The sequence below is a fragment of the Schistocerca americana genome, chromosome 3 (assembly GCF_021461395.2).
Source record: "Schistocerca americana isolate TAMUIC-IGC-003095 chromosome 3, iqSchAmer2.1, whole genome shotgun sequence".
NCBI lineage: Eukaryota > Metazoa > Arthropoda > Insecta > Orthoptera > Acrididae > Schistocerca > Schistocerca americana.
Genome location: NC_060121.1, coordinates 255,481,468 through 255,508,480, shown reverse-complemented (window position 1 = coordinate 255,508,480; position 27,013 = coordinate 255,481,468). Strand labels below are relative to the sequence as shown.

General features: G+C 40.4%; 1 protein-coding gene across 1 annotated transcript in view; it reads right to left on the bottom strand.

Annotated features, from left to right (window-relative positions):
* LOC124606003 (dynein beta chain, ciliary) overlaps positions 1 to 27,013 on the bottom strand; it is an 809,537-nt gene that overhangs the window by 27,835 nt on the left and 754,689 nt on the right. The window contains exons 77-79 of the mRNA XM_047137965.1: positions 23,973 to 24,051; positions 22,699 to 22,862; positions 8,743 to 8,925 (exon numbers count right to left, since the gene is read on the bottom strand). Of these exons, the coding sequence (XP_046993921.1) occupies positions 8,743 to 8,925; positions 22,699 to 22,862; positions 23,973 to 24,051 (426 nt within the window). The remainder of the gene's footprint in view (positions 1 to 8,742; positions 8,926 to 22,698; positions 22,863 to 23,972; positions 24,052 to 27,013) is intronic.

The following is a 27,013-nucleotide window of genomic DNA, read 5'->3' as shown; positions in this document are numbered from 1 at the left end:
AATAAATACATCACCGCCATTGGTGTAGAGCCTATCTTTGTGATAAATATTTCAATTGGAATACAAGATTTTGTCACTGTTTGATTCTGGTTTCACTCAGCTTCTTTTTCTTAGTACTATGTGTGTACTGGTGCTGTTAATAAGTGAGACTAATTCTGGAGTCCTACCATGGACACTCCTCCTATTAACTTATACCACATTAATAATGTATTTTGTTTTTATTAATCAGCAAGGATGTACATTATCTGTAATTAATGTAACTGGTATATCACCTTCGCTCATCGCAGCATGTAATTGATCACCAAGTATATAAAGACATGCTTATAACTTAAAAATCCCTCATGTGCATGTCATACATACTGTGCTTACTCTGTGGTGTGTACACTTGATGTATGAAAGATGGCCCTAATTTTTCACTCAACACTGGAGGTCAGAAATCTGCATCTAAGATTGATGCAGAACCATATGATCCTCCCGTTTAAGCCCTCGTCTTGGCTCCAAACCAGAAGTTCTGTATACAAGGCTGCAAATGATGAACCATACTTGCATCCACATGTGAGCCTAATTGTCTTCAGAAATTCAACAAGCTATCTAAAGGAATTGAAGAAGGCTTCAAACTAAGGCAGGTGTCACTCTTGTTGATATAAGCTTAAAACTTGCAGCCAGATTTACCCTGTGCACTATGTAGCCATTGTCAGAGTCTCCCCATCATCTCATATTTGACGTCCTGTCAAACATACTGACTGTGCACTGGCCACCCTTCCCAAGTTGTCAGCTATTTTCTTGCAAGACACAATTAACCAACTAACTTTGGATGCCCAAATTACCAACATACCCAGATTCTCTATCAGAGAATTCTCCTTACATCCAAAAACAAACTGAGTTTTTATCAATTTTCCACGTTGCAGAACTGCATACATGATATACTGTACTAACCCAAGAAATTGAGACTAAATGAAAAATTAAGGACTGCAATAACCATAGGTTATCCTACACACCTTTTGTACTACAAATGACGCAGAGAAGCTACATTACTAATATCACAATATACAAACAATGAAAAAAAGATTAAAAAAAAAAAAAAAAAAGAAACGAAACTCTTCCACAATGGCACTGCGCACACAGACAGAAAATCAAACATCAGTAACAGTGCACAGCTCTACAATGTTCAAACTACACAGATTTCAAAGTTTTAGAAACTGAGTTACATTTTAGGAATTTCTATCATCCTCAGAAATCACTTCAAGCTGTACCTATTGGTCCTAAATTAATGACTCACAGTACGTGATTTCTTTAAAAAGTACAGTTCTGCCTAGTGCAAAAATATTTGCTCATGCTAGTGGTGGAAGACTGAGCAACTAAGAAGTTCACAGTTCCAAAATCTTCTTGCAAATACTGAGAATAGCTGTCGTGTAGTAAGTTATCAGAACCAAGAACAGGAACACCTGTTTCTTAGTTGGGATTATCACATGCCAGTAGAATACAAGTTCAGAACCAGAACAATATTCGTAAATGTTCACAGCTTTATAGGTGTTACAAAGAGTTTGGCATTGCATTCTGAATACTTCTTTTTGCACAAACACAACCCCATAAAATTTTGTTATTAACTGTTCTAATAATTTTCAGAAACAATCATGAACATCATGAGGGAATGAAATATTTTGAAAATAAGTTCTAATGAAATTATTAAGGACACTCTGACTGTAAGGTAAAGAACTGATGTGCAGCAAGAAAAAAATTGCAATTCCTTGATTTACAATACAATTCCAGACTTAAGTTTTCTAAAATTCTTTCATCTATAACGCAACAGTTCAAATCATGGGTTAATGTCATTACAAATTGATGAGAATAAAATGAAAATTCAACATTAGCATTAATTCTAATGGGGTCATCAATAAATTGCATTGCAGTTTAGGAGGAGAGGAAATGATGGTGTAGGGATCAGGATAGGAAGGTTGAGGGACACAGCAATGCAGCAAGGCTGGGAGGGGGCAAATGGTCTATCATGCCAAATGTTCTCCGAGATTAACAAGATTTTCCAGAAAATATATTATTACATAAGAAAATTCTATATATCATATATGTTATTATGGAGGGGGGGGGGGGGGGGGGGAGGGGTGCAATAAAGTGAAGTGTTGTACACAAGGTGCCAGTGGGAGGAGGACGGGCACAAATAAAGTGTTGTGCCCTGGCTCCCAGTTATGTTCACTATGCCACTCGGAGGAGGAATATAGTAGTTTATGTGATGAAGCATAATGAGAGGGGCAGTGTGACTCCGTTAAAATGTGATTCCACCAATCTGCATAAAATAACTTCTTTGCCTTATTCCTCTATCTTCAAATATCACTTGTCCCTGATGGAGCACATTACCTTTGGTAAGCTGCATACAATACTGCCTCAGCCTTGCTTTTACAGCACACATGGAAAAAATTCTTTCTTCTGGCCCACTTTCATTTCAAAAGGTGCACTATTTTGGAATAGTTTCTGCAGTGTGGAATAATTTTTTTTTAATGTGGTGTACCACAGCTGCAAAATTTTTCATGACAGATCTATTTATATTGATACACCATCACCATCCAAGTACAGACCAAAAATAGCAACAGCTCATTAAAGTTTTTAACAGGTTGTTTGTTGTTATGCTCAAAAGTGATGAGGCACCATTGTTGCAGCTAAGCTGGTAGATCACATGGCTGCTTTCACAGATGGCCTTGACTTTGACATGGATGGAGATGACTGTGACAGAATTTGAGCAGATCATAGTGGGAGGATGTATGGGACAAGTCTTGCATCTAGGACTATTGCTGGTATATGAGCTACTGGACAAGGTGCTGGGAGCAGGGGTAATAGGGATGGACAAGGAGAGATGAGCATAGATTGGGTGGATAGTGGAATACCACTGTGGGAGGAGTGGGGAGGATAGTAGGGATGATATACCTCATTTAACGGTATGACGAGATGTTGTCAAAACCTTGGTAAGGAATGTGATTCCGTTGCTACAGTAATTGACCTCCACCTCAGGGATGGCTACATCAGTGTCTCCAGCCACATCAAATACACCAACCACCAAAGACACCTCCAATTCAACAGCTGCCACAAAATCCACATCACGAAGATCCTTCCATACAGCCAAGCCACCCATGGTTATCCTATTAGCAGTGATGAACAGTCCCTCTCGAAATAAGGCAAGAGTCTCACCGAGGTGCTCAAGACCAAAATTACCATCCCCACCTACTCCAGAAACAGATCTCTTATACCTTGTCTTCCCGGGCACTGTCATCCCCACATGTCTGGCCACATGGGAGCAACCCCATCGTGACTCAGTAGCACCCAGGACTAGAGAAACTTGATACCATTTTCTGTCAGGGTTTTGACTATCGATCCCTATTCCACCCCTGCTCCCACACCCTTGCCCCACTGCTCATACCCCTGCAATAGCTCTAGATGCCAGATCTGTTCCAGATATGCTCCCACTAACATCTATTCAAGTCATGTCACAGATGTCTCCCAACACATCAAAGGCAGGTCCACCTATGAAAACAGCCATGTGCCATTTTCTACGTGGGTATGATAACTAACAAGCCGTCTGACTATGAGAATGCCCATTGGCAAACTGAGGCCAAGAGGTAGCTGGAGCACCCAAATGCTGAGAACACTTCCCTGATCCCACTCCAGTCCTACATTTTTTCCTGCACCTGCATAGTCCTTGTATAGGAAAAGCCCCGAAAAGCCCCGACACGCTACGATAAAAGTTAAAAACCAATGTTGTTGTTATTGTTGTTGTTGTTGTGGTCTTCAGTCCTGAGACTGGTTTGATGGAGCTCTCCATGCTACTCTATCCTGTGCAAGCTTCTTCATCGCCCAGTACCTACTGCAGCCTACATCCTTCTGAATCTGCTTAGTGTATTCATTTTTTGGTCTCCCTCTACAATTTTTATCCTCCATGCTGCCCTCCAATGCTAAATTGGTGATCCCTTGATGCCTCAGAACGTGTCCAACCAACCGATCCCTTCTTCTAGTCAAGTGGTGCCACAATCTCCTCTTCTCCTCAATTCTATTCAATACCTCCTCATTAGTTATCTGACCTACCCATCTAATCTTCAGCATTCTTCTGTAGCACCACACTTCAAAAGCTTCTATTCTCTTCTTGTCTGAACTATTTATTGTCCATGTTTCACTTCCATACATGGCTACACTCCATACAAATACTTTCAGAAACGACTTCCTGACACTTAAATCAATACTCGATGTTAACAAATTTCTCTTCTTCAGAAACACTTTCCTTGCCATTGCCATTCTACGTTTTATATCCTTTCTACTTCAACCATCATCAGTTATTTTGTTCCCCAAAATGACAATAAACAATAGCGCGGTCACTGTAAGCATCAGAAAAAATGTATTTTGTTACGCTGGAAGGCGAATGACAAATGATGGAAACTTTGTTCAATTTTTTTTGTCAATTATTTAATAGACTCTGTCTTTAGTCCTCATAGGGAGCAGACATATTTTTGTGAGAATTGTGTAGTAGAATTTGTGATGCCTGAATAATAATATTTATGAAAATATGAAGTGTGGGGATTCTTATTAGTGAAAAACCATGAAAGTTTTTATTTTCTTCCACACATTATGCTAACGTCATGTCACTGTAGCTGCCTGCATCTGAAGAGGAAGTCCGACAAAAATCAGTATTGTACTCACAGTCAAAAATGAGAAGTACTGATGGTGGAAGAAGAAGCATACAACTAGATTGTGTAAATCTCAACGCTGTAGAGAACGTAAAAATCAATGTAATTTCACGCTACTACTGACTTACAATTTACAAGACTGGTAAATTAAGACTGAAAGACAATTCATTTACTTCAAAATTTATAAAAATCAAATTTGATAATATTATAATTAATTCAATTAATAATAATAATATTTATTATTTTTATATATATTTGCACATCCTTTACCCTTCTCTGCACCTCTCCTCTTCTTTCCCCCCTCCCCATAAACATCCCTCTTCCACAATACCATCCAATGCAGAATGTAATGGCCCTATCCTGTCCCCACCATGTCCCTGAATACTCTTACAGGCAGCACTAACATCTTCCCCCTCCCTTCCCTGCTCTGCTATCCCTCCCAGCCCCACACCTTCTCTTTACCCCCACTGCCTACTCCATCAAAGATCACTGCTCACTTCAGACACAGTTATTGTCGGCCCTTAGATGACAGTGACCATGAATGTGTGAGTTGTGCTTGTGTGGATGTGTGTGAGTTTTGTTGTTTATGTTTGATGAAACACTTGGTCAAACAGCTGAATGACATCTAACAGTCTTTTTCATTGTGCCTATCTGCCATTCAGAACCTTGTCTATTTTATAAGTAGCTGTCTATCCTTTCAAGTTATTGCTTTTTTAACATAGTGTGTTTTAGAAAGGATGATACTACTCTATAATCATATATTTATACAGCAACTTATTCCCAAATAAACAAACTCATTCCTGTTTAAATTGCCAAGGATGAGAGTTTAAAATGTCTACTTTTAGACAACATAATTGACACTGTGTTTGAGTTTTGTTTTTGGAATATGTGGTTACATTCTTTTGGTTTTTGGAAGAAAAACTCTTTTCAAAATCTTGCAGTACATTTTTTTTTTTAAATTTCAGGAACAGTGTCATGAACCATTTAATGCTTCAAAAAATAAATAGAAGACTTCATACTGATTTTTATATTTCATTGAGCTCCAATAAAACTAGTTCATTTATTACACACTGCATATTTCTCAAATTATTTACCATGTTTTTAAAACATTTAAGTTTACTACTGTTAATGGAAACAATACCTTTTACCTCTGTTCAGACTGGTATCAAAGTAAGTGTGCCAAAGGGAAAATTTCACATCATACTGCATTTATGTATATTAAAGAACACCTACACGTCACAGGTATCACTGTGACAGGATGCAGATATTTGTATGCTACAAACATTGTATACTTAGGCTGCACATCAAACTGCATTTGTTCCTGCTTCAAGTGTGTGAAGCTAATTCTTTGTGGTTTTTGAGGACCACCTTCCATTAATTGAATGTGCTGACCCTGCCCACCACTATATCATAAATTCATGCACCATCCAACAAGAATGTATGAACTGACCAAAATTTCTGAGCTGAAGCAGGTACAGTGGAACGTCACTTAACGAGTACCTCCCACAGTGCCCAATTTGAATAATGAACAAAACAAATTGCAAAAAAATGCCTCACTTAGCAAACAATGTTTCGATTAATGAGTGACAACAATTCAGCGTGGTGTCTCCAGCTGTTTACACCCAGAGGGAGAAACTTTCAACAATATGAACACCTTTCACTGTCACCAGTGGCATATGAACAATGTCTTTAGTATGTACTGCAGACTGGGTTTAGTGCTCTTTCTGCTACCATCTTAGTGCAGCTTGTGATCACACATTTTCTAAACAGTGTTTTTTTGTGTACAAATTTTGATAACCTTCATAGAAATGACCCTGAATATAGAGCAGCAAGAAGATGACCGTTAGAGAAAGAAAATGACCTTAGAAATGAAATGAAAAATCATTGAAAAAAGTGAGCTTGCTGTGAGCATTGCTGATTTAGCAAGCATATACAATTGGCCTACATCAACTATTTGCACTATCCTCAATACCAAGGATGAGATTAAGGAAACAGATGCTTCAAAGGGAGTGACAAGAGTATCTAAACAATGGTTTCATATTCTGGATGATGTTGAAAGTTTGCTCCTTATGTGGATAAATGAAAAGCAATTTTAATGTGACATTGTTAACAAGAACAGCATTTGTGATAAGGTAAGAATGATTTTTGCCAACCTCATTAAGAAGACACCATGATCATCAGAGCCCAAAGAAGTGTCTAATGGAGGTTATGGGTGGTTCGAGAAGTTTAAGAGAAGAACCAACATCCACAGCATTGTGAGGCATGGTAAAGCAGCCAGCTCTGCCACAAAAGCAGCAAAGAACTTCATCAGCAACTTCCTGATACTCATAGATTCTGGGGGTTATCTGCTACAACAGGTTTTTAATTGTGTCAAGACAAGTTTATTCTGGAAAAAGTTGCTGAACCATACCTTTATAACAGCAGAGGATAATGTATTGCCCAGTAACAAGGCAATGAAAAACTGTCTCGCACTGTTATTCTGTGCCGATGCAAGCGGTGATCTGAAAATTAAACCACTGCTTTTTTACTGTTCAAAAACTCCATGAGACTTCAAGAAATGTTAAGTTCAGAAGAGAAGGTTAAATGTGATGTAGAGGCTCAACAACAAGACTTGGGTGACATGTGATGGTTTTTGTGATTGGATCAGTGAAGTGTTTGCTCCTTCAGTGAAAAAATATTTGTTTAACATGAATCTGCCACTCCATGTCTTGTTTGCTATGCTCCTGTCCATTCTCCAGGCCTACAAAAACACCTCCTTGAAGAGTTTCAATTCATCAAGATCCAATGTGTGCCTCGCAACACCATTTCATTACTCCAGCCTATGAACCAGCAGATTATTTTTAACTTTAAGAAGCTCTACACTAAAGCATTCTCAGAGCACTGCTTTGAGTTAACTGAAGCTACTAATCTCACTCTAACAGAGTTTTGGAAACATCACTTTAACAACATTGTCTGCACCAAGATGATAGAAATGATATCGATGAGCTTGTGGAAGATCACAGCCTAGAAATAACCAGCAAAGAGCTTATGAAGTTAAGATGTGTTTCACAGCAGGAAGTTACGGATAGAAGTTCTTCAGAGGAGGAGGAGACAGTATCAGCAAAACAGCAATCTTCTGACACAATAAGAGAAATCCTGAAAGAATGGGAATTGGTTGCATCCTACATTGAAAATCATCACCACAATAAAGCAGTGGCTACATGCGATACAAATTTATTTGACGATAAAGCTGTGTCGCATTTTCGCTAAGTATTGAAGCATGAGCAGAAGCAAATGACTGTTGATAGCTTCCTAGCAAAAAAAATTTTGTTATGTTTTGTGAATAATAAAGTACTTAATACTGCATGCACAATTTTGTTTGAATAAATGGCATGAATAAAATAAAACTTTTAGTACTTTTCCTGCATGAAACGCTTTAGCATTTTTTACATTAATTTATATGGGATAAACTGTTTCACTTAATGAGTGTTTTGCACTACAAGTAAGATTTTGGAACGAATTAATGCTCGCTATGTGAGGTTCCACAGTAGAACTATTTATGACCTTCTTCACAAGGGACCACTGACCTGCAACTTGAAGCTGCATCTTTTATAATATAACTATACAATAAATCAAAGAGAAAACCAAGTCTTTGTTTCACTTTTTCAATGATAGTTACTCTGAGTAGTTGTGGAATAGTTCCTGTCATGTAGTAGACTTGTCAAGCACTGTCAAATATTTATTTGTGACACAAAAAGAAAAGAAGAACAGTGAATTGTACCCTTGAATGGGAGTCCTTAATATCTTATTACATACATACAGAAATTTCCTCAAATGAAGAAGATATAATGGAACCTCTCGGTGCTGATTCAGATCATGTAATAGTTGATATGAATTGCAAGCTATGTTGATGTTCCAGATATGCAGCTGACTACCATAACAAGCTTCACGGTCATGCTCTCATTAAGACTGAAGGAGGACTCAGTACTCTTCATCTTCTCATTTAAAAACAATTCCCTCTGGACATATTCATATGTTTCACATATTCACTAGATACTGAAAATCTATACGTAACTATTACCTTCAAACCCAGATCCAGTTCCCGAAGTGAGCGTTTCATTTCTCCAGTTAAGTAATTCATGCGCTCACATTCCTGGAAGGCTACAATTACATAGGGAGTACGTTCTTCCACTTTTCCCATAATTTCTGCCATATTAAACTCTTCTGGCAATTTTTCCATTATTTCATCCACAATTTGTTTTACCTAAAAAGTCAGAAAAATAAATTCAGCACTTTTAGCTTCCTTATTCATAATAAATAAACAGTGTAAATTGGTAAGGTAATTTATGTAATGTGTGTATGTAATATCAACAGCATGACAGCATTAAGTCACAAAATAACTGTGCAAGTAACTATTATTCAGAGTGAACAACTTCTGAGACATCACTTCATAAGTAAACTTCTTCACTCCCAAGCAAAGATACGAGATGAGCTGGTTTATATCTCTGAGTATGAAGATATGGATTCCTTATTAGTAGACATGTGACTCAGGAAGATTTTAATTTGGTCTTACAAACAAGCAACCCCTTTATTGTTTTTGCATAAAAAACAAATGGTACACAATAAATTGAATGGGAAATGCCTGTAACTGTAGTAGTTATACTCACATCATATCAGTACTACAAATTTTGATGGTTGCATTCCACTGCTCAATTTTTAACCTAACTACTTCTTGCACATTTATTGGACAGAAATTGTATACAGATACATACTGTTGGATAGAACGCATCCTTTTTTTCATAAAATGCAAGAACTCATTTACTATTTACTTAATAAATAGATGGAAGATCCCTGAAGAAACCTGGACTAATTTTCTTCAAAACCTGCCTACAGGTCATTGGAATTAGTATGAGGGAATTAGTAGGAGGTGGATGTTAGGTGTGAGTAATTAAGCAGATGCCACTTTGTGCCATATACAAACTGACTGTGGCCATATTAACTACTTGTAAGGAGTTCTTCAACAGCTCATAAATTGTCATTGCCATATGAGTGAGTCCACCATCTTGCTGATACAGTCCCTTCACTGTTTGCACACTACAAGGTAAGACCCAGCACTGTGACTGATGGGACAAGGAGAATTAACAAAATTTGCAGGACAGTGTACAACTTGCATCAATATCCACTTGTTTCAAGTTGCTACCACCCTCAAATCAACATACAGTGCAGTGTACACTGGCATTTTCGTCATTCAATATTATCTTCACTGTGTTGTTAACTCCATATTTAACACCCAGTTTTGTATAGAAAAGCTGACAACATGCTAAGCTCAGAGGGTGTCTGCTAACGCAGGCAGGTTAGGCTGGTAGCAAGGAAAAACAGCCAGTGCCTGCTGAGTAAATACAATTTGTATTGGTGGAGCTAGCCCTCATTAGCAACCATATCCTGTCTCTTCTAGGAGCACACAAATAGTATTGACTAATTGAGAAAATATGAACGGTAATGACTTTCTAAATAGTAGAGGCATTGAGTCATCAATAGGCACATAAACAAGACTGAAAATTTGAGGACACGCACACACACACACACACACACACACACACACACACACACACACACACACACACACACACACACCTGTACACCTACATTGTGCTGGTTGAATACAAAATGCCAGAGTGAATTGTGAGGGGTGATAGAATAGAGGAAGAGTAGACTGTGGGAAACAGTGTGTGGGTACAGGATGATTTATGATAGGCTGCTGTTGCAGGGTGGAGGTGGGTGTGGGGTAGGGAATTAGCAGAGATTAAGGCCGGGAGGAATATGGGGACAAAGGAAGTGTTGCATGGTTAACTCCCCTCCATGGGATTTACAACAGCTGGTGTTGAGGGGAAAGATCCAGACTGCACAGGAAATGAAGCGGCCATTAAAGTTTAGCATGTTCTGCTTAGTAGCATGTTTCATAACTGGGTAATCAGCTCTGCTCTTGGTCACAGAGCTTCAACTATCTATCATCATGCCTGGAAAGAGGAACATCTTATCCACAATTCTTCCCACCCCTCCTATAGTGGTATTCTGCTGCCCACCCAGCTACATAATATCCTAATCCATTCCTATGCCACACATAACTCCAACTCCTTCCCACAGGGCATTTATCCCTGTGGAAGCGCCAAGTGCAAGACCTGTCCTGTTCACTCACCCAGTACACCCTGCTCCAGTCCTGTCACAGGCTTATCCAGTCCAGTCAGGGGCAAGGCTGCCTACGAAAGCAGCCATGTCATATACCAGCTCTGCTGAAATTTCTACACAGCATATTACCTGCACATGACCACAGACGAACTGTCCAACCGAATGAATGGCCGCCGCCAAATTGTCGTAAGAACAGAGTTGAGCAGCCACTGGTGGAAAATGATACTAAACACAACACGCTCAATTTCAATGTCTGAAACTCTGGCTCTCTGGAATCTTCTGCCAAGCAACAGCTATGTAGGTTGGTGTTTTCGTAGCAACACATTGTTTGCTCTCATAACCCTCCTAGCCTCGATCTCCACTAATCCCCAGCCCCATAACCAACACCCTGTCAGAGGACCCTAACTGCACTCATCTTGCACACACACACTCTTTTCCACACAGTCTCCCCTTCTTCTTTACCACCAGCCCCTCCCAATCCACTTCTCCAAATCATCATTAGCATGCACTGCATGAACTCCCTGGTGTTTGTGCCAGTTCCCAGATGCTGTATTCCTGTCTTGTGCATCTGCTGACTCACCCTCCCACATTCCCATAACCAGACTTGCTGCCTCATTCTGAGCCACCAGCTACCCTTTTCCAACCTTCCCTCCCATTCCCTGGCTCCATTCTTGCCTCATCCTGTCCACCCAGCACAACGCATCAACCCACTCTACCTGCAGAACTGCAGTTCTGACATTGTGCATGGAACCAGTACAAATGTAGCTATGCCTGTGTGTGTGTGTGTGTCTACATATATTACCAAACGAGAAAGCACTGGTAGATAGACACACAATAAAAAACACACAAACAAATTTCAAAGCAAGAAATTTGTGTGTGTGTTTGTGCAAGTGTTTTTTAGTGTGTTTTTGTGTGTGTGTATTTTTTATTGAGTTTTTTGTTTTTTACTGTGTCTATCTACCAGCGCTTTCCCGTTTGGTAAGTCACGGAATCTTTGTTTTTAATAAATATATAAAGCCCACATCCTTTCGTCTTTCCCTCTCCTTCCCTCTTTCCTGATGAAGCAACCGTTGGTTGCAAAAGCTTGAATTTTGTGTGTATGTTTGTGTTTGTTTGTGTGTCTATCGACCTGCCAGAACTTTCGTTTGGTAAGTCACATGATCTTTGTTTTTAGATATATTTTTCCCACGTGGAATGTTTCTAGCTTAAAAAGTTTTCATACCTTTACTTCTAAATTATTTGTTCACATTCTGCCAAAACTTTCCATACCATATGAATTATAAAGGTGAAAGGCTGCAATGCAAGCATGTTACCACAGTAAAAGATTTTTCACTCTTAACAGTAAATGCACTGCGAGAGAAACCAGAAATCAATATCAAACACTGAAAATTAGCTTACGACTTATGAGCGTCTGAAAACTTCCGGACTTTATTGATTTCACAATGCATGCAATTTCATTACTAGTTTGCATTGTTTGTAATTATCGCTTGACCCTATGGCTACTAGGACTTTTATGAAGATTTTTATAATTCAAATTTTCCAGATTTAATTCATTTTCACAACTTTCTTTCTTATTCTGTGCTGGTTGGTTACATTAGTATATTCCTATGACAACCTAATTTTATTTTTAAAAAACAGTTTATTTCTACATTTATATTCTACAAACCACTGCCAAGTGCATGGTAGAGGGTACTTCCAATTGTGCCTGTTATTAGGACTTTTCCTGTTCCACTCAAGTATGGAGAGAGGGAAAAAATGTTCGCTTAATCAGCTTTGTGCACATTATAACTTGTTTAGTCTTGTCTTTGTGATCCATATGCAAGCAATACATAGGGGGTTGTAGTATATTCTTGGATTCCTCACTCAAAGCTTGTTCCTGAATCTTAGTAACTTGACTTTCACTGGATAGTTTCACTGTATCTTCAGGTGTCTGCCAGTTCACTTTTTCCAGCATCTCTGTGTTGCTCTCCCATGTGTCAAACAAATCAGTGACAATTCATGCTGTACTTATTGTTAAACATTCTATGAGCATATCCCATCTTAGTCCTATCTAGTACAGGCCCCACACATTCGATTCTAGGTATAGACTGTGCTTTCTGCTGTTGTATTTTGTTATTTAAATGTTGCACCATCGAAACTGTAGTTGAGAAAACAATTTGTTAGCTTCCACATTATGATGATGAATATGTTAACTCACAGCCTGTAACGTATATGTTGCTCACAGAATTGCGAGCAAGCCTATAAATACTAATTACATTAATTTCACATTAACCTTTTTTAATTGATTTTGAGAGGCACACCCTAGAAATATTCACTTTGAAACAAAATTGTCTTCATATAAATACATAGGCTATCGTCTCTTATTTCCATGAAGATGATTCACAAACTTAATCTGTTATCTCTATGTACCTAGAGCTACAGAGACTTTTTTAAAATAATAATCACCTGGAATTACAGAGGTTTTTTTTTTCAAAAATATCAATTTTTTTTACTGCTTTGATGTTGTACTCCATATTTTCACGCCTTGTGCTTCTCTTTCCATTAATTACTACACCCAACGTTCTCTATAATAAGTTTTTCATGTTCTAGTCTGTGTTTCCTCTATACTGCTTTACCTAGTGCCAGATATTCATTTAACCTGCCCCATATCCTTGTAAGAGTCTTTCATGGACTTCTTTTGTCAGATATTCTTTTCATTACTTCCTCATTTCATACTTTATCTGTCCACATAATTTTTAGCATTCTTTGATATCACCCCATTTCAAAATGCTTCCAGTTTCCTCTTCACCACATTTCCAATGGTCCATTTTTCACTTCCACACTGTGCACCAGACACAGACTGTCAAGACCGTTTTCTTCATTACAGTATTAATATTAATACCACTAGAACTCTTTTATTGAATATAATACTGCTCATAACTTATTTCATGCAACACCCAGTGTCAATAAAAAGCACCCCTTTTTCCCCATTACAAATGAAATGATTTTTAAAGTGGAATTTTAAATGCTCATTTAACAGAACTGTCACAAATTAGTCAAGGGCAATATTCATCTTATGATATTTATTCACAGAGACAGTAAAACACAAAAGACTAATCAGTTCTCTAGCAGTGTCCTAGCCCACACTGACTGCTGCTGCCATGCAGAAGCGATGCTCAATCACTGTTTGAGTACTGATTATTCTTCATGTTTTATTGTTCCTGTTAATAAAACAAAAAACACACTAGACTAATTTGAGATTGCTCTATTGAATGGGCACATAAAATTTTGATTTAAAAATTGTTTTGTTTGTAATAGGAAACAAGCTGGTGCCTTCTGTCGACACTGTGTATTGTGTGATAGACGTGATGAGTAGAATTTGTTTGGGCTGACTCCAGCTACAGATTGCAAAAATTAAACTACAAATGTCTGCTGAAACATCAGAGAAAATTGCTCTGCTGGCCCAAGTGGTCATATACACACTGATGGGAAAAAATCACAGCACCAAGATTGAGTTACACAACATAAATGAAAGTTGGTAGGCATGTTTCTACATCTGAAAGATAATGTCTATTCCACTTTCAAGCCAATCACATAAGAGTGGTGCTAGAAGTGCAATCATGAGGATGCAAATCAGATTTGCTTTAAATTTAAGATGTAACAGTCGTGAGCATTAGTTATCTTTGAGACTGGACGTGGTGAGTTGATGTTGGTCAATAATGTCTTTAAAGGTGACAAAGACACCATTATTAACATATCACTGAGTCTGAACAAATTGTGTAATAAGGCTATGAGAAGCTGATTGTTCCTTCTGCAATACTGCAAAAGTCTTGGCAGAAATGTAACTACTGTACTTGACTGCTGGTAGCAGTGGTCACAAGAATGTGATCACCAGAAGGCTGGGCTCCAGACAGCCACATGGCGCTACCAAGAGGAAAGACCATCGTGTTTGGTGTACGGCTCTGGCCCATCACACTACAGCTGCAGCAGCAATTTGAGCAGCAGTTAGCACGACAGAGACACAATGAACTGTTACAAATTGGTTACGTCGAAGACATCTCTGAGCCAGATGCCCTGTAGCAAGCATTTCACTGACCTCAAACGACCTCCATTTGCAACTTCAGTGGTGCCAAGCAAGAGCTCATTGGAGGGAAGGGTGGAGGTCTGTTGATTTTTCTGATGAAAGTTGGTTCTGCCTGGGTGCCAGTGATGGCCATGCACTCGTTTGAAGGAGACCAGTTGACGGCTTGCAGCCAACCTGTCTGCATGCCAGACATGCTGGACCTACACCTGGAGTTTGGTCTAGGGTGCAATTTTGTATGACAGCAGGAGCACTCTTGTGGTTATCCCACATATCCTAACTGTAAATTTGTATGTCAGTCTGATGATTCGACCTGTTGTGCTGCCACTCATGAACAGCATTATAGGATGTGTTTTTCCAACAGGATAACACTCATCCACCCAGTGCTGCTGTAACCCAACATGATCTACATTGTGTCGAGCTGTTGCCTTGATCTGCTCAATCACCAGATCTGTCTCCAGTCAAGCATGTATGGGACAGTATCAGGTGACAACTCCAGAGTCAACTACAAACAGCATTAACTGTCCCTCTACTGATCGACCAAGTGCAATAGGCATGGAACTCCATCCCACCAGCTGACATCTGTACAACACAATGAATGTATGTTTGCATTCTACATTCTGGTTGTTACAGCAGTTATTAAGATACCAGCATTTCACATTTGCAACAGCTTATCGTGCACTTAATTAACCTGTGGTCTTTCAATGTTAATCACTTAAATATGTTACCTAGACATATTCCCAAAATTTCATTACTCCACATTAATTATTTTTCAGTGTTGCCGTTGTTTTCTGTCAGTGTATTTCTGATATTTTCGTTGCTTCATTCATCCTGTGTAATCTTGTTTCCTAGATAGGAGAATTCTTTGACTTCTGCTGTTACGTTATTCTCAATTTTGGTGTTGAGCAAGTCGTAAGTCCTTTTTCTACTGCTCTTCACCAGTTTCTTCTTTTCTCTGTTTATCCTCAGACCATATTCCCTTTTAAATATGATGTCCATTCCTTCCAACAGATCTCTGAAAGATTTTATGGGATTTCCTTTTTTTGTCAACAGTAAAAATATCCAGTATTTCAGTGAGTTTCATATAAAATACTTTGTACCTTTCTCATAATGTGCATTGCTTTTTTATGTAAGCTTCTTTATCAATACTGTTTTGGCCATAGTTATACACATCTGTGTAACAGAGATAAAAGTAACCCTGCCTTCTCAGTACAGTTCAGCAGAATGTGCAGTGTCTCCAGGTGTAAACAGAACAGTGCAGCTTCCATACACTGTTCAGTCCATCAACATGCTTTGAAGAATCATTTCAGTCCTAGACTGTGCACACAGTGTCAATTCGTGGGAAGAAGGGTTGACATCATGGGAAGTTGTCCATAGAATTAACGTACAACACAGCAGTGTCATTTCAGCATTCAAACACAATCAGAAGGCACAAGACATTGCTGGTCTCCCTTTTAGTGGTAGCACATGACAAACAGTACCAACTATTGAATGCTACCTACAAATTATGGCATGTAGGTACCCAAAAGAGAATGCAATAAAATTAGTGGCATCAAGTCATCTTCACTGACAAGTGCAAGATGCGTCTGATGCCTGATGATCATCACAGAGAGTGTGGAGGTGGCTGCACATTAATGCACCTCCTAGGCATCCAGTTTCGTGTGATCAGCAGGGAGGTGTGGCAGTATCATGTTGTTGTTGTTGTCTTCAGTCCTGAGACTGGTTTGATGCAGCTCTCCATGCTACTCGATCCTGTGCAAGTTTCTTCATCTCCCAGTACTTACTGCAACCTACATCCTTCTGAATCTGCTTAGAGTATTCATCTCTTGGTCTCCCTCTACGATTTTTACCCTCCACGCTGCCCTCCAATGCTAAATTTGTGATCCCTTGATGCCTCACAACATGTCCTACCAACCGGTCCCTTCTTCTTGTCAAGTTGTGCCACAAACTCCTGTATGGATGTCAAATACCTCTCATCACTATCAATAGTTATTTGGCTTCAGCTTTAAAGATGACAATGCACAAGTACACCATGCTCACCTCTTGGTCACCTTCCTCTAGAAAGCAGGGTTCAACTAAAAAAATAGCCTGGGGTAACTGCTTGCCTGAATCCAACTGAGCATACTTGGGATAAGCTGAAACCTACTGTGCATCATCACAGGAACCCTCCTCAAACACTGGATGATGACATGATGAATGTCACTGAAGACTGTGATCTGTGTGAGCTGCAACATCACCACCATGTGGACAGCATGATAAGGAGGATCAAAGCATGTCAAGCAACATGGTATTTAATTTTACTCAGCAGCAGAATTTGATTACACAGATATGCAGAGTGTGCACCCACCCAGATAGCTGAGCATGTTAAAGTGCTCCCCTCCAGGGCATGGGGAGGCATTCCACCCCCGTATCAAGTTCACCACACAGACTGACAATGGGGAACAGAGTCCTGGCAAGCTTGGATGTGGTTTTTAGGCAGTTTTCCACACCCCAAAAGGTAAATATTGGGCTGGTTCCCATACCCTGCCTCAGTTACATGATGTGCAAACACTATTAAAAATGTTGTCGCATTTGATTGTATGCAGTACAGTAGACGTAGACAGAAGGAGTATATGGGGGTGGGGGGGGGGGGGGGGGGGAGGTGGGGGGGGGGGGTGTTTCTGACAGTAGCTTTTAAAATATTTTTGGCATTGGCAACCTCATTGTAATAACAGCCAATATACAGGTACAGTTGGTTCTCCTCAAAACTGCAGAAGTCCCATATTAGTCCTGATCCGGCTTTGGCTGCATATAAAGCACTGGAAAGGAAGGAAGGAAGATATGGAGAGATGTGCACTTTTAAACATACTGGAACGAGATATGGAGAGATATGCACATTTAAACAGACTGCCTCTGTTTTGGTTATTTATTTCGCAGTAAAGTTAATTCTTTTTACATTCATAAGGCTTGTTCTTTCATTCCCCTCTCTCTTCTTGAATTTTAGCCCACATACTATCATAGGTATGCATCTAGAGCAAAGTTTTTTCGTTTTGTTAACTAATTGTCCAATTATTAAAGTATCTTCTACTTAATGCTAGTCCTTCATAGTCCCTAGTTTGACTGAGGGTGACTGTTAAGTTTCTTTCTGTTGTGTTGTGTGTTCCAGGTAGCTGACTCAGAGTCCCCAAAACTCTTAAACCATAGTCTAAGGTTCCCACTGGGAAAACTGTGTAAAAGGAAAGGCAATAGTGCATCATTTCCATTACCACTTGAGGCATACCACATTTTTCTCCAGCATGTGGAGAAAAAATATTAAGTTATATGCATTCTTTTTTGCTGCAGCAATGAAATACTTCAGTTCTCACTGGAATTTCTCTCAATAGATGCAGATGTTGTTTCAAAATACGGTGAAGAGACAAAGAAATGGGTATACCCGCCTAATATTGTGTAGGGCCCCAGTGAGCATGCAAAACTGCCAAAACATGACGTGGCATGCACTAAACTAATGTCTGAAGTAATGCTGGAAGGAACTGACACCATGAATTCTGCAGGGCTATCCATAAATCCATAAGAGTACAAGAGGGTGGAGACCTCTCCTGAACAGCACGTTGCAAGGCATCCCAAATATGCTCAATAATGTCCATATCTAGGGAGTTTGGTGGCCGGTGGAAGTTTTTAAACTCAGAAGAGTGTTCCTGGAGCCACTCTATATGAATTCTGGATGTGTGGGGTGTCACATTGTCCTGCTGGAATTGTCCAAATCCGTTGCAATGCACAATGGACATGAATGGATGCAGGTGATCAGACAGGATGCTTACGTATGTGTCACCTGTCAGAGTCATATCTAGACATATGAGGGGTCTCATATTACTCCAAATGCACTTCCCCACACAATTACTGAGCCTCCAGCATCTTGAACAGTTCCCTGCGGACATGCAGGGCTAATGGCTCTGAGCACTATGGGACTAACTTCTAAGGACACCAGTCCCATAGAACTTAGAGAACTACTTAAACCTAACTAACCTATGGACATCACACACATCCATGCCCGTAGCGGTTGCATGGTTCCAGACTGTAGCACCTAGAACCGCTCGGCCACCCTGGCCGCCGCAGGGCTTATGGATTCATGAGGTTGTCTCCATACCCATACATTTCCATCAACTCAATACAATTTGAAACAAGTCTCATCTGACCAGCAACATGTTTCCAGTCATTAACAGTCCAATGTTGGTGTTGACAGGCCCATGTGGGGCCTAAAGCTTTGTGTCATGCAGTCATCAAGGGTACACGAGTGAATATTCGGCTCCAAAAGCCCATATCAAGGATGTTTTGTTGAATGGTTCACACACTGACATTTGTTGATGGCCCAGCATTGAAATATGCAGCAATTTGCGGAAGGGTAACACTTCTGTCATGCTGAACAATTCTCTTCATTCGTTGTTGGTCCCGTTCCTGCAGAATCTTTTTTCGGCCACAGTGATGTTGAAGATTTGATGTTTTACCTGATTCCTGATATTCACAGTACATTCATGAAATGGTCGTGCAGGAAAATTCCCACTTCACCGCTACCTCAGAGATGCTGTGTCCCATCACTCGGGCACCGACTATAACACCATGCTCAAACTCACTTAAATCTTGATAACCTGCCATTGTAGCAGTAGTACCGATCCAACAACTGCACCAGACACTTGTTGTCTTTAGGCATTGCCAACTGCAGTGCCGTATTCTGCCTGTTTATGTATCTCTGTATCTGAATATGCATGCTTATACCAGTTTCTTTGGTGCTTCAGAGTATAAATCAGTGTTTCTCTCCTTTCAGGAAATGTGTTACAGTTTAGGGAATTGTAATTTCATGTGTAGAATGTGGTCTTATTTATGATGAAGCTGTTTTGGTCACAGGGATATTTTCATGCAAAAGATTTTACTGGTCTGCAAAATATAATGAACAAATGGAGCAAGTGAGAATTGTGCTATGTAGAAGTCTACCAGGTATAACTAGGAAAATAGTGGGAGAGGTAAAAGACACACTAGAAAAGGTTGTGCTGATTATGTTCAAGCTGACAGCAGTAATTATATGTAATTAAATATGTGCATGTACCATAATTTTTTATTATGGCTCCAAACACATCCTATTAATTGGTCATAAGAAATTTCACTAACTAGGCCTACGTAAGTGGAGAAAAAACTCCATGATTATTTTAGCAACAGTCACAGTTTCTCTTACAAATAAAATCTGTTATGATATTCAACCTGTAGGTTTTCCCAAATCAAGCACAGTATACAATTATTATCTAGATGCTTACAATCTTTTCTACTATTGAAGCAAAAGATTTGAGCTTAATTCAGGAAACACCAACGTATATGAATAGAGGAAGGATAAAACATATGCTTAGAACAAAGATCCAAATTGTATATTCCCCAAATGGAAATAAATCAAAAACCTTTATTTTCAATGGTTCAAACATTCTTAAACAATCAATTAATATATATTACATCTAATAACATTACTACTATCTAATCATCTACTATTTGATCGTCGGGAGTATGTGGCTCAGGGACTGCGTCAGCTTTCAGACAACACCACATACAAAGTTTGCCAAGGTAATCCCATTCCTGATGTCCAGGCGGAGCTTCAAGGAATCCTCAGAACCTTAGGCCCCCTACAAAACCTTTCACCTGACTCCATCAACCTCCTGACCCCACCGACACCCTGCACCCCTACCTTCTACCTTCTTCCTAAAATTCACAAACCCAATCATCCCGGCCGCCCCATTGTAGCTGGTTACCAAGCCCCCACAGAACGTATCTCTGCCTACGTAGATCAACACCTTCAACCCATTACATGCAGTCTCCCATCCTTCATCAAAGACACCAACCACTTTCTCGAACGCCTGGAATCCTGACCCAATCCGTTACCCCTGGAAACCATCCTTGTAACCATTGATGCCACTTCCTTATACACAAATAATCCCGCACATCCAGGGCCTCGCTGCGATGGAGCACTTCCTTTCACGCCGATCACCTGCCACCCTACCTAAAACCTCTTTCCTCATTACCTTAGCCAGCTTCATCCTGACCCACAACTTCTTCACTTTTGAAGGCCAGACATCCCAACAATTAAAGGGAACAGCCATGGGTACCAGGATGGCCCCCTCGTACGCCAACCTATTCATGGGTCGCTTAGAGGAAGCCTTCTTGGTTACCCAAGCCTGCCAACCCAAAGTTTGGTACAGATTTATTGATGACATCTTCATGATCTGGACTCACAGTGAAGAAGAACTCCAGATTTTCATCCAACCTCAACTCCTTTGGTTCCATCAGATTCACCTGGTCCTACTCCAAATCCCATGCCACTTTCATTGATGTTGACCTCCACCTGTCCAATGGCCAGCTTCACACATCCGTCCACATCAAACCCACCAACAAGCAACAGTACCTCCATTATGACAGCTGCCACCCATTCCACATCAAACAGTCCCTTCCCTACAGCCTAGGTCTTCGTGGCAAACGAATCTGCTCCAGTCCGGAATCCCTGAACCATTACACCAACAACCTGACAACAGCTTTCGCATCCCGCAACTACCCTTCTGACCTGGTACAAAGCAAATAACCAGAGCCACTTCCTCATCCCCTCAAACCCAGAATCCCCCATAGAAGAACCACAAAAGTGCCCCACTTGTGACAGGATACTTTCCGGGACTGGACCAGACTCTGAATGTGGCTCTCTAGCAGGGATACGACCACCTCAAATCCTGCCCTGAAATGAGATCCATCCTTCATGAAATCCTCCCGACTCCACCAAGAGTGTCTTTCTGCCGTCCACCTAACCTTCGTAACCTGTTAGTTCATCCCTATGAAATCCCCAAACCACCTTCCCTACCCTCTGGCTCCTATCCTCGTAACCGCCCCCGGTGTAAAACCTCTCCCATGCACCCTCCTACCACCACCTACTCCAGTCCTGTAACCCGGAAGGTGTACACGATCAAAGGCAGAGCCACGTGTGAAAGCACCCACGTGATTTACCAACTGACCTGCCTACACTGTGATGCATTCTATGTGGGAATGACCAGCAACAAACTGTCCATTCGCATGAATCGACACAGGCAGACAGTGTTTGTTGGTAATGAGGATCACCCTGTGGCTAAACATGCCTTGGTGCACGGCCAGCACATCTTGGCACAGTGTTACACCATCCGGGTTATCTGGATACTTCCCACCAACACCAACCTATCCGAACTACGGAGATGGGAACTTGCTCTTCAATATATCCTCTCTTCCCGTTACCCACCAGGCCTCAATCTCCGCTAATTTCAAGTTGCCGCCACTCACACCTCACCTGTCATTCAACATCATCTTTGCCTCTGCACTTCCGCGTCGACTGACATCTCTGCCCAAACTCTTTGTCTTTAAATATGTCTGCTTGTGTCTGTATATGTGTGGATGGATATGTGTGTGTGTGCGAGTGTATACCCGTCCTTTTTTCCCCCTAAGGTAAGTCTTTCCACTCCCGGGATTGGAATGACTCCTTACCCTCTCCCTTAAAACCCACTTCCTTTCGTCTTTCCCTCTCCTTTCCTCTTTCCTGATGAGGCAACAGTTTGTTGCGAAAGCTTGAATTTTGTGTGTATGTTTGTGTGTCTATCGACGTGCCAGCACTTTCGTTTGGTAAGTCACATCATCTTTGTTTTTAGATATATTTTTCCTATGTGGAATGTTTCCCTCTATTAATTCATCTACTATTTTAATAATATCTCTTTATATTTTCACTCAATTTAAACATATTAAATTTGGACATTTGTCTTAGGAAAATACCTTATCTTCCCTGGTAACTGTAGCACCACCAGATGCCCCAGCATCCCTTGGCTGCATCTCAAATACTGTACGGAACAAATTCTCAGATGTTGTTGTCAGAAAACCAATTTCAGCATTCGGATGCAAACCATACAAGTATGGGGACTCTGGGGGCATTGCTTCATCTGAAGAAGAGAAAAATAATTTACATTACATTATCTATAACTGAAGAAAAAATTTCAGTAACTAGATAAAGTTCTCTTTCTCAGTATAGTATTTTCCAGAAGATGACTTTTCTTCTGAATATGCACATATGATTATTCAAAGTGACCTTATCAATGAGTGAAAATTGTTCTGGGGATTCAGTGTGATGATTTAATATCACAAAGCAGATAATAAAAAAATAATATAACCATACTTTTGTATTTGCCTGATTAAAATTGTCACAAAACATTCAGAAGACAAGAGGGATAAAAGGGCCTAATATCTATGAAATTACCAAAAGCAGAGATTGATCAGAGTAACAGTAACGCAGCACAACTAAATAACTGGCCATTCAGAATCCTGTTACAAGCAGATATGAAAGACACATGAGAGAGACAGAACACAAAGAATTAAACATACCAGGGAGGATTTATATGCTAATGAGAATGATTGGTGATGGCCAGATACTGCAACTGAACAGTTATCATGCCTAATTGCATTTTGGAAGACCTAGATTCAATTTGTGGCACTGCCAACAAACTTTCCTTTGCAGAAGGATAGGAACAAGGTGCACTCAGCCTCATGAGAACATCTGACAATCTACTTGAACTGGAGGAAGGAACTCTTATCTGGAAATAGTGACTATATCAACCAGAGGAGTGGTGTATTAGCCACATGACTCTCCACACTTGTGGTAAAATAACAGCATAGGCAAAATACACTGATCAGTCTGCATCTTATGGCTTCTAGTCCTCTTGGATATGACACAATTATCAGTCAACATCACACAGACACTAGATGCCTCATGGCGTTTAGTTAGCTGCTTATTTATTTCCAATTTCTTTCATATTCCTGAAAGGATGCATTTACATGCAGCAATACACTAAACCACTAAGCCAACCCTCAAAGTGGTAAAAATAAATATACTGAAAAGCGATATTTTCCCCCATCTTTTGTGATGGTAATAATGAAAAACATAGTATCATAATTTCAAAATACCTGCATAGAAAATAACGACTGCAGATTCATTATTATAAGATAATCTAGATGACATTTACACAACTGATGTATGGTAGCATACAGATACTTACCAATATATGCATGATAACCTTGATAGTCTGTATTGGGAGGAGCCGGGAATCCTGGTGCCAGCATCAGCTCACCATCAACCTGAAAGAATTATTTATCCATGACATGAGTCAAATACAATAAATCTAACTTTTAACATACAACAAAGGTAACAACTAACTTTTAACACACAACAAAGGTAACAACTTTATAAAATGTGTAGTGAATATATGCTGTACTGCACCGAAGACTGACAGTCTTATGGATGCCTTGAATTTTTAATATGAAAAAATACAGTATATATGATTCTCGTGACTATGGCTATTAAAACTATAAAAATACCTATTTTTTTGCCTTAAGTTGAAATTAATATTGTCATTCATGTAAATCTTCAGTACACTACTATCAAATCTTGTTGTCAAAAGTTTTCATGTAACGCATGCCTGAATCTAGAGTTAAATGTTACTCAACAGATACTTTATTCTCAGGAAAAATAAGTTATTTTGAAACTTGGGACTAGCAGTCCTTTTTCACACTTCTGCCACATGAACATTTCTGTATCTTATAACCGTTTTACTGCATTTATGTTAGATCTTGTTGTTATGCTGATTAGTTACAAATGCACAAGTAGCACATTAGAATATGAGTATACTTTGGATGTAAAATTATAATAATCTGTGATACTGTAGTGGTAAGTACTACCAGTCACTAAAAGGTTCACTGAGGATGCACGATTATGAATTCATAGGATTTGAAATGAAACATTGGTTACAATGATGTCACAACCACACATATTTTTTAGAACGGTATACAATGTGTTCCTGTGTTTGAATAGACGACGCATATTTGTAATTCTATAACTCTTATTCCCAAATTATATAGGTCATATCATATATATATATATATATATATATATATATATATATATATATAAAATAGAGGGAAACATTCCACGTGGGAAAAATATATCTAAAAAGAAAGATGATGAAACTTACCAAACAAAAGCGCTGGCAGGTCGATAGACACACAAACAAACACAAACATACACACAAAATTCTAGCTTTCGCAACCAATGGTTGCCTCGTCAGGAAAGAGGGAAGGAGAAGGAAAGACAAAAGGATATGGGTTTTAAGGGAGAGGGTAAGGAGTCATTCCAATCCCGGGAGCGGAAAGACTTACCTTAGGGGGAAAAAAGGACAGGTATACACTCGCACACACACACATATCCATCCACACATACACAGACACAAGCAGACATTTGTAAAGGCAAAGAGTTTGGGCATTTTTTGGGCAGAGATGTCAGTCGGGGCGGATGTACAGAGGCAAAGATGAAGTTGAAAGACAGGTGAGGTATGAGCGGCGGCAAATTGAAATTAGAAATTAGCGGAGATTCCCATCTCCGGAGTTCTGACAGGTTGGTGTTAGTGGGAAGTATCCAGATAACCCGGACGGTGTAACACTGTGCCAAGATGTGCTGGCCGTGCACCAAGGCATGTTTAGCCACAGGGTGATCCTCATTACCAACAAACACTGTCTGCCTGTGTCCATTCATGCGAATGGACAGTTTGTTGCTGGTCATTCCCACATAGAACGCTTCACAGTGTAGGCAGGTCAGTTGGTAAATCACGTGGGTGCTTTCACACGTGGCTCTGCCTTTGATCGTGTACACCTTCCGGGTTACAGGACTGGAATAGGTGGTGGTGGGAGGGTGCATGGGACAGGTTTTACACCGGGGGCGGTTACAGGGGTAGGAGCCAGAGGGTAGGGAAGGTGGTTTGGGGATTTCATAGGGATGAACTAAGAGGTTGCGAAGGTTAGGTGGACGGCGGAAAGACACTCTTGGTGGAGTGGGGAGGATTTCATGAAGGATGGATCTCATTTCAGGGCAGGATTTGAGGAAGTCGTATCCCTGCTGGAGAGCCACATTCAGAATCTGATCCAGTCCCGGAAAGTATCCTGTCACAAGTGGGTCACTTTTGGGGTTCTTCTGTGGAAGGTTCCGGGTTTGAGGAGATGAGGATGTGGCTCTGGTTATTTGCTTCTGTACCAGGTTGGGAGGGTAGTTACGGGATGCAAAAGCTGTTTTCAGGTTGTTGGTGTAATGGTTCAAGGATTCCGGACTGGAGCAGATTCGTTTGCCACGAAGACCTAGGCTGTAGGGAAGGGACCGTTTGATGTGGAATGGGTGGCAGCTGTCATAATGGAGGTACTGTTGCTTGTTGGTGGGTTTAATGTGGACGGACGTGTGAAGCTGGCCATTGGACAGGTGGAGGTCAACGTCAAGGAAAGTGGCATGGGATTTGGAGTAGGACCAGGTGAATCTGATGGAACCAAAGGAGTTGAGGTTGGAGAGGAAATTCTGGAGTTCTTCTTCACTGTGAGTCCAGATCACGAAAATGTCATCAATAAATCTGTACCAAACTTCGGGTTGGCAGGCCTGGGTAACCAGGAAGGCTTCCTCTAAGCGACCCATGAATAGGTTGGCATACGAGGGGGCCATCCTGGTACCCATGGCTGTTCCCTTTAATTGTTGGTATGTCTGGCCTTCAAAAGTGAAGAAGTTGTGGGTCAGGATGAAGCTGGCTAAGGTAATGAGGAAAGAGGTTTTAGGTAGGGCGGCAGGTGATCGGCGTGAAAGGAAGTGCTCCATCGCAGCGAGGCCCTGGACATGCGGAATATTTGTGTATAAGGAAGTGGCATCAATGGTTACAAGGATGGTTTCCGGGGGTAACAGACTGGGTAGGGATTCCAGGCGTTTGAGAAAGTGGTTGGTGTCTTTGATGAAGGATGGGAGACTGCATGTAATGGGTTGAAGGTGTTGATCTACGTAGGCAGAGATGCGTTCGGTGGGGGCTTGGTAACCAGCTACAATGGGACGGCCGGGATGATTGGGTTTGTGAATTTTGGGAAGAAGGTAGAAGGTAGGGGTGCGGGGTGTTGGTGGGGTCAGGAGGTTGATGGAGTCGGGTGAAAGGTTTTGTAGGGGGCCTAAGGTTCTGCCTCCGCCTGGACATCAGGAATGGGATTGCCTTGGCAAACTTTGTAAGTAGTGTTGTCTGAAAGC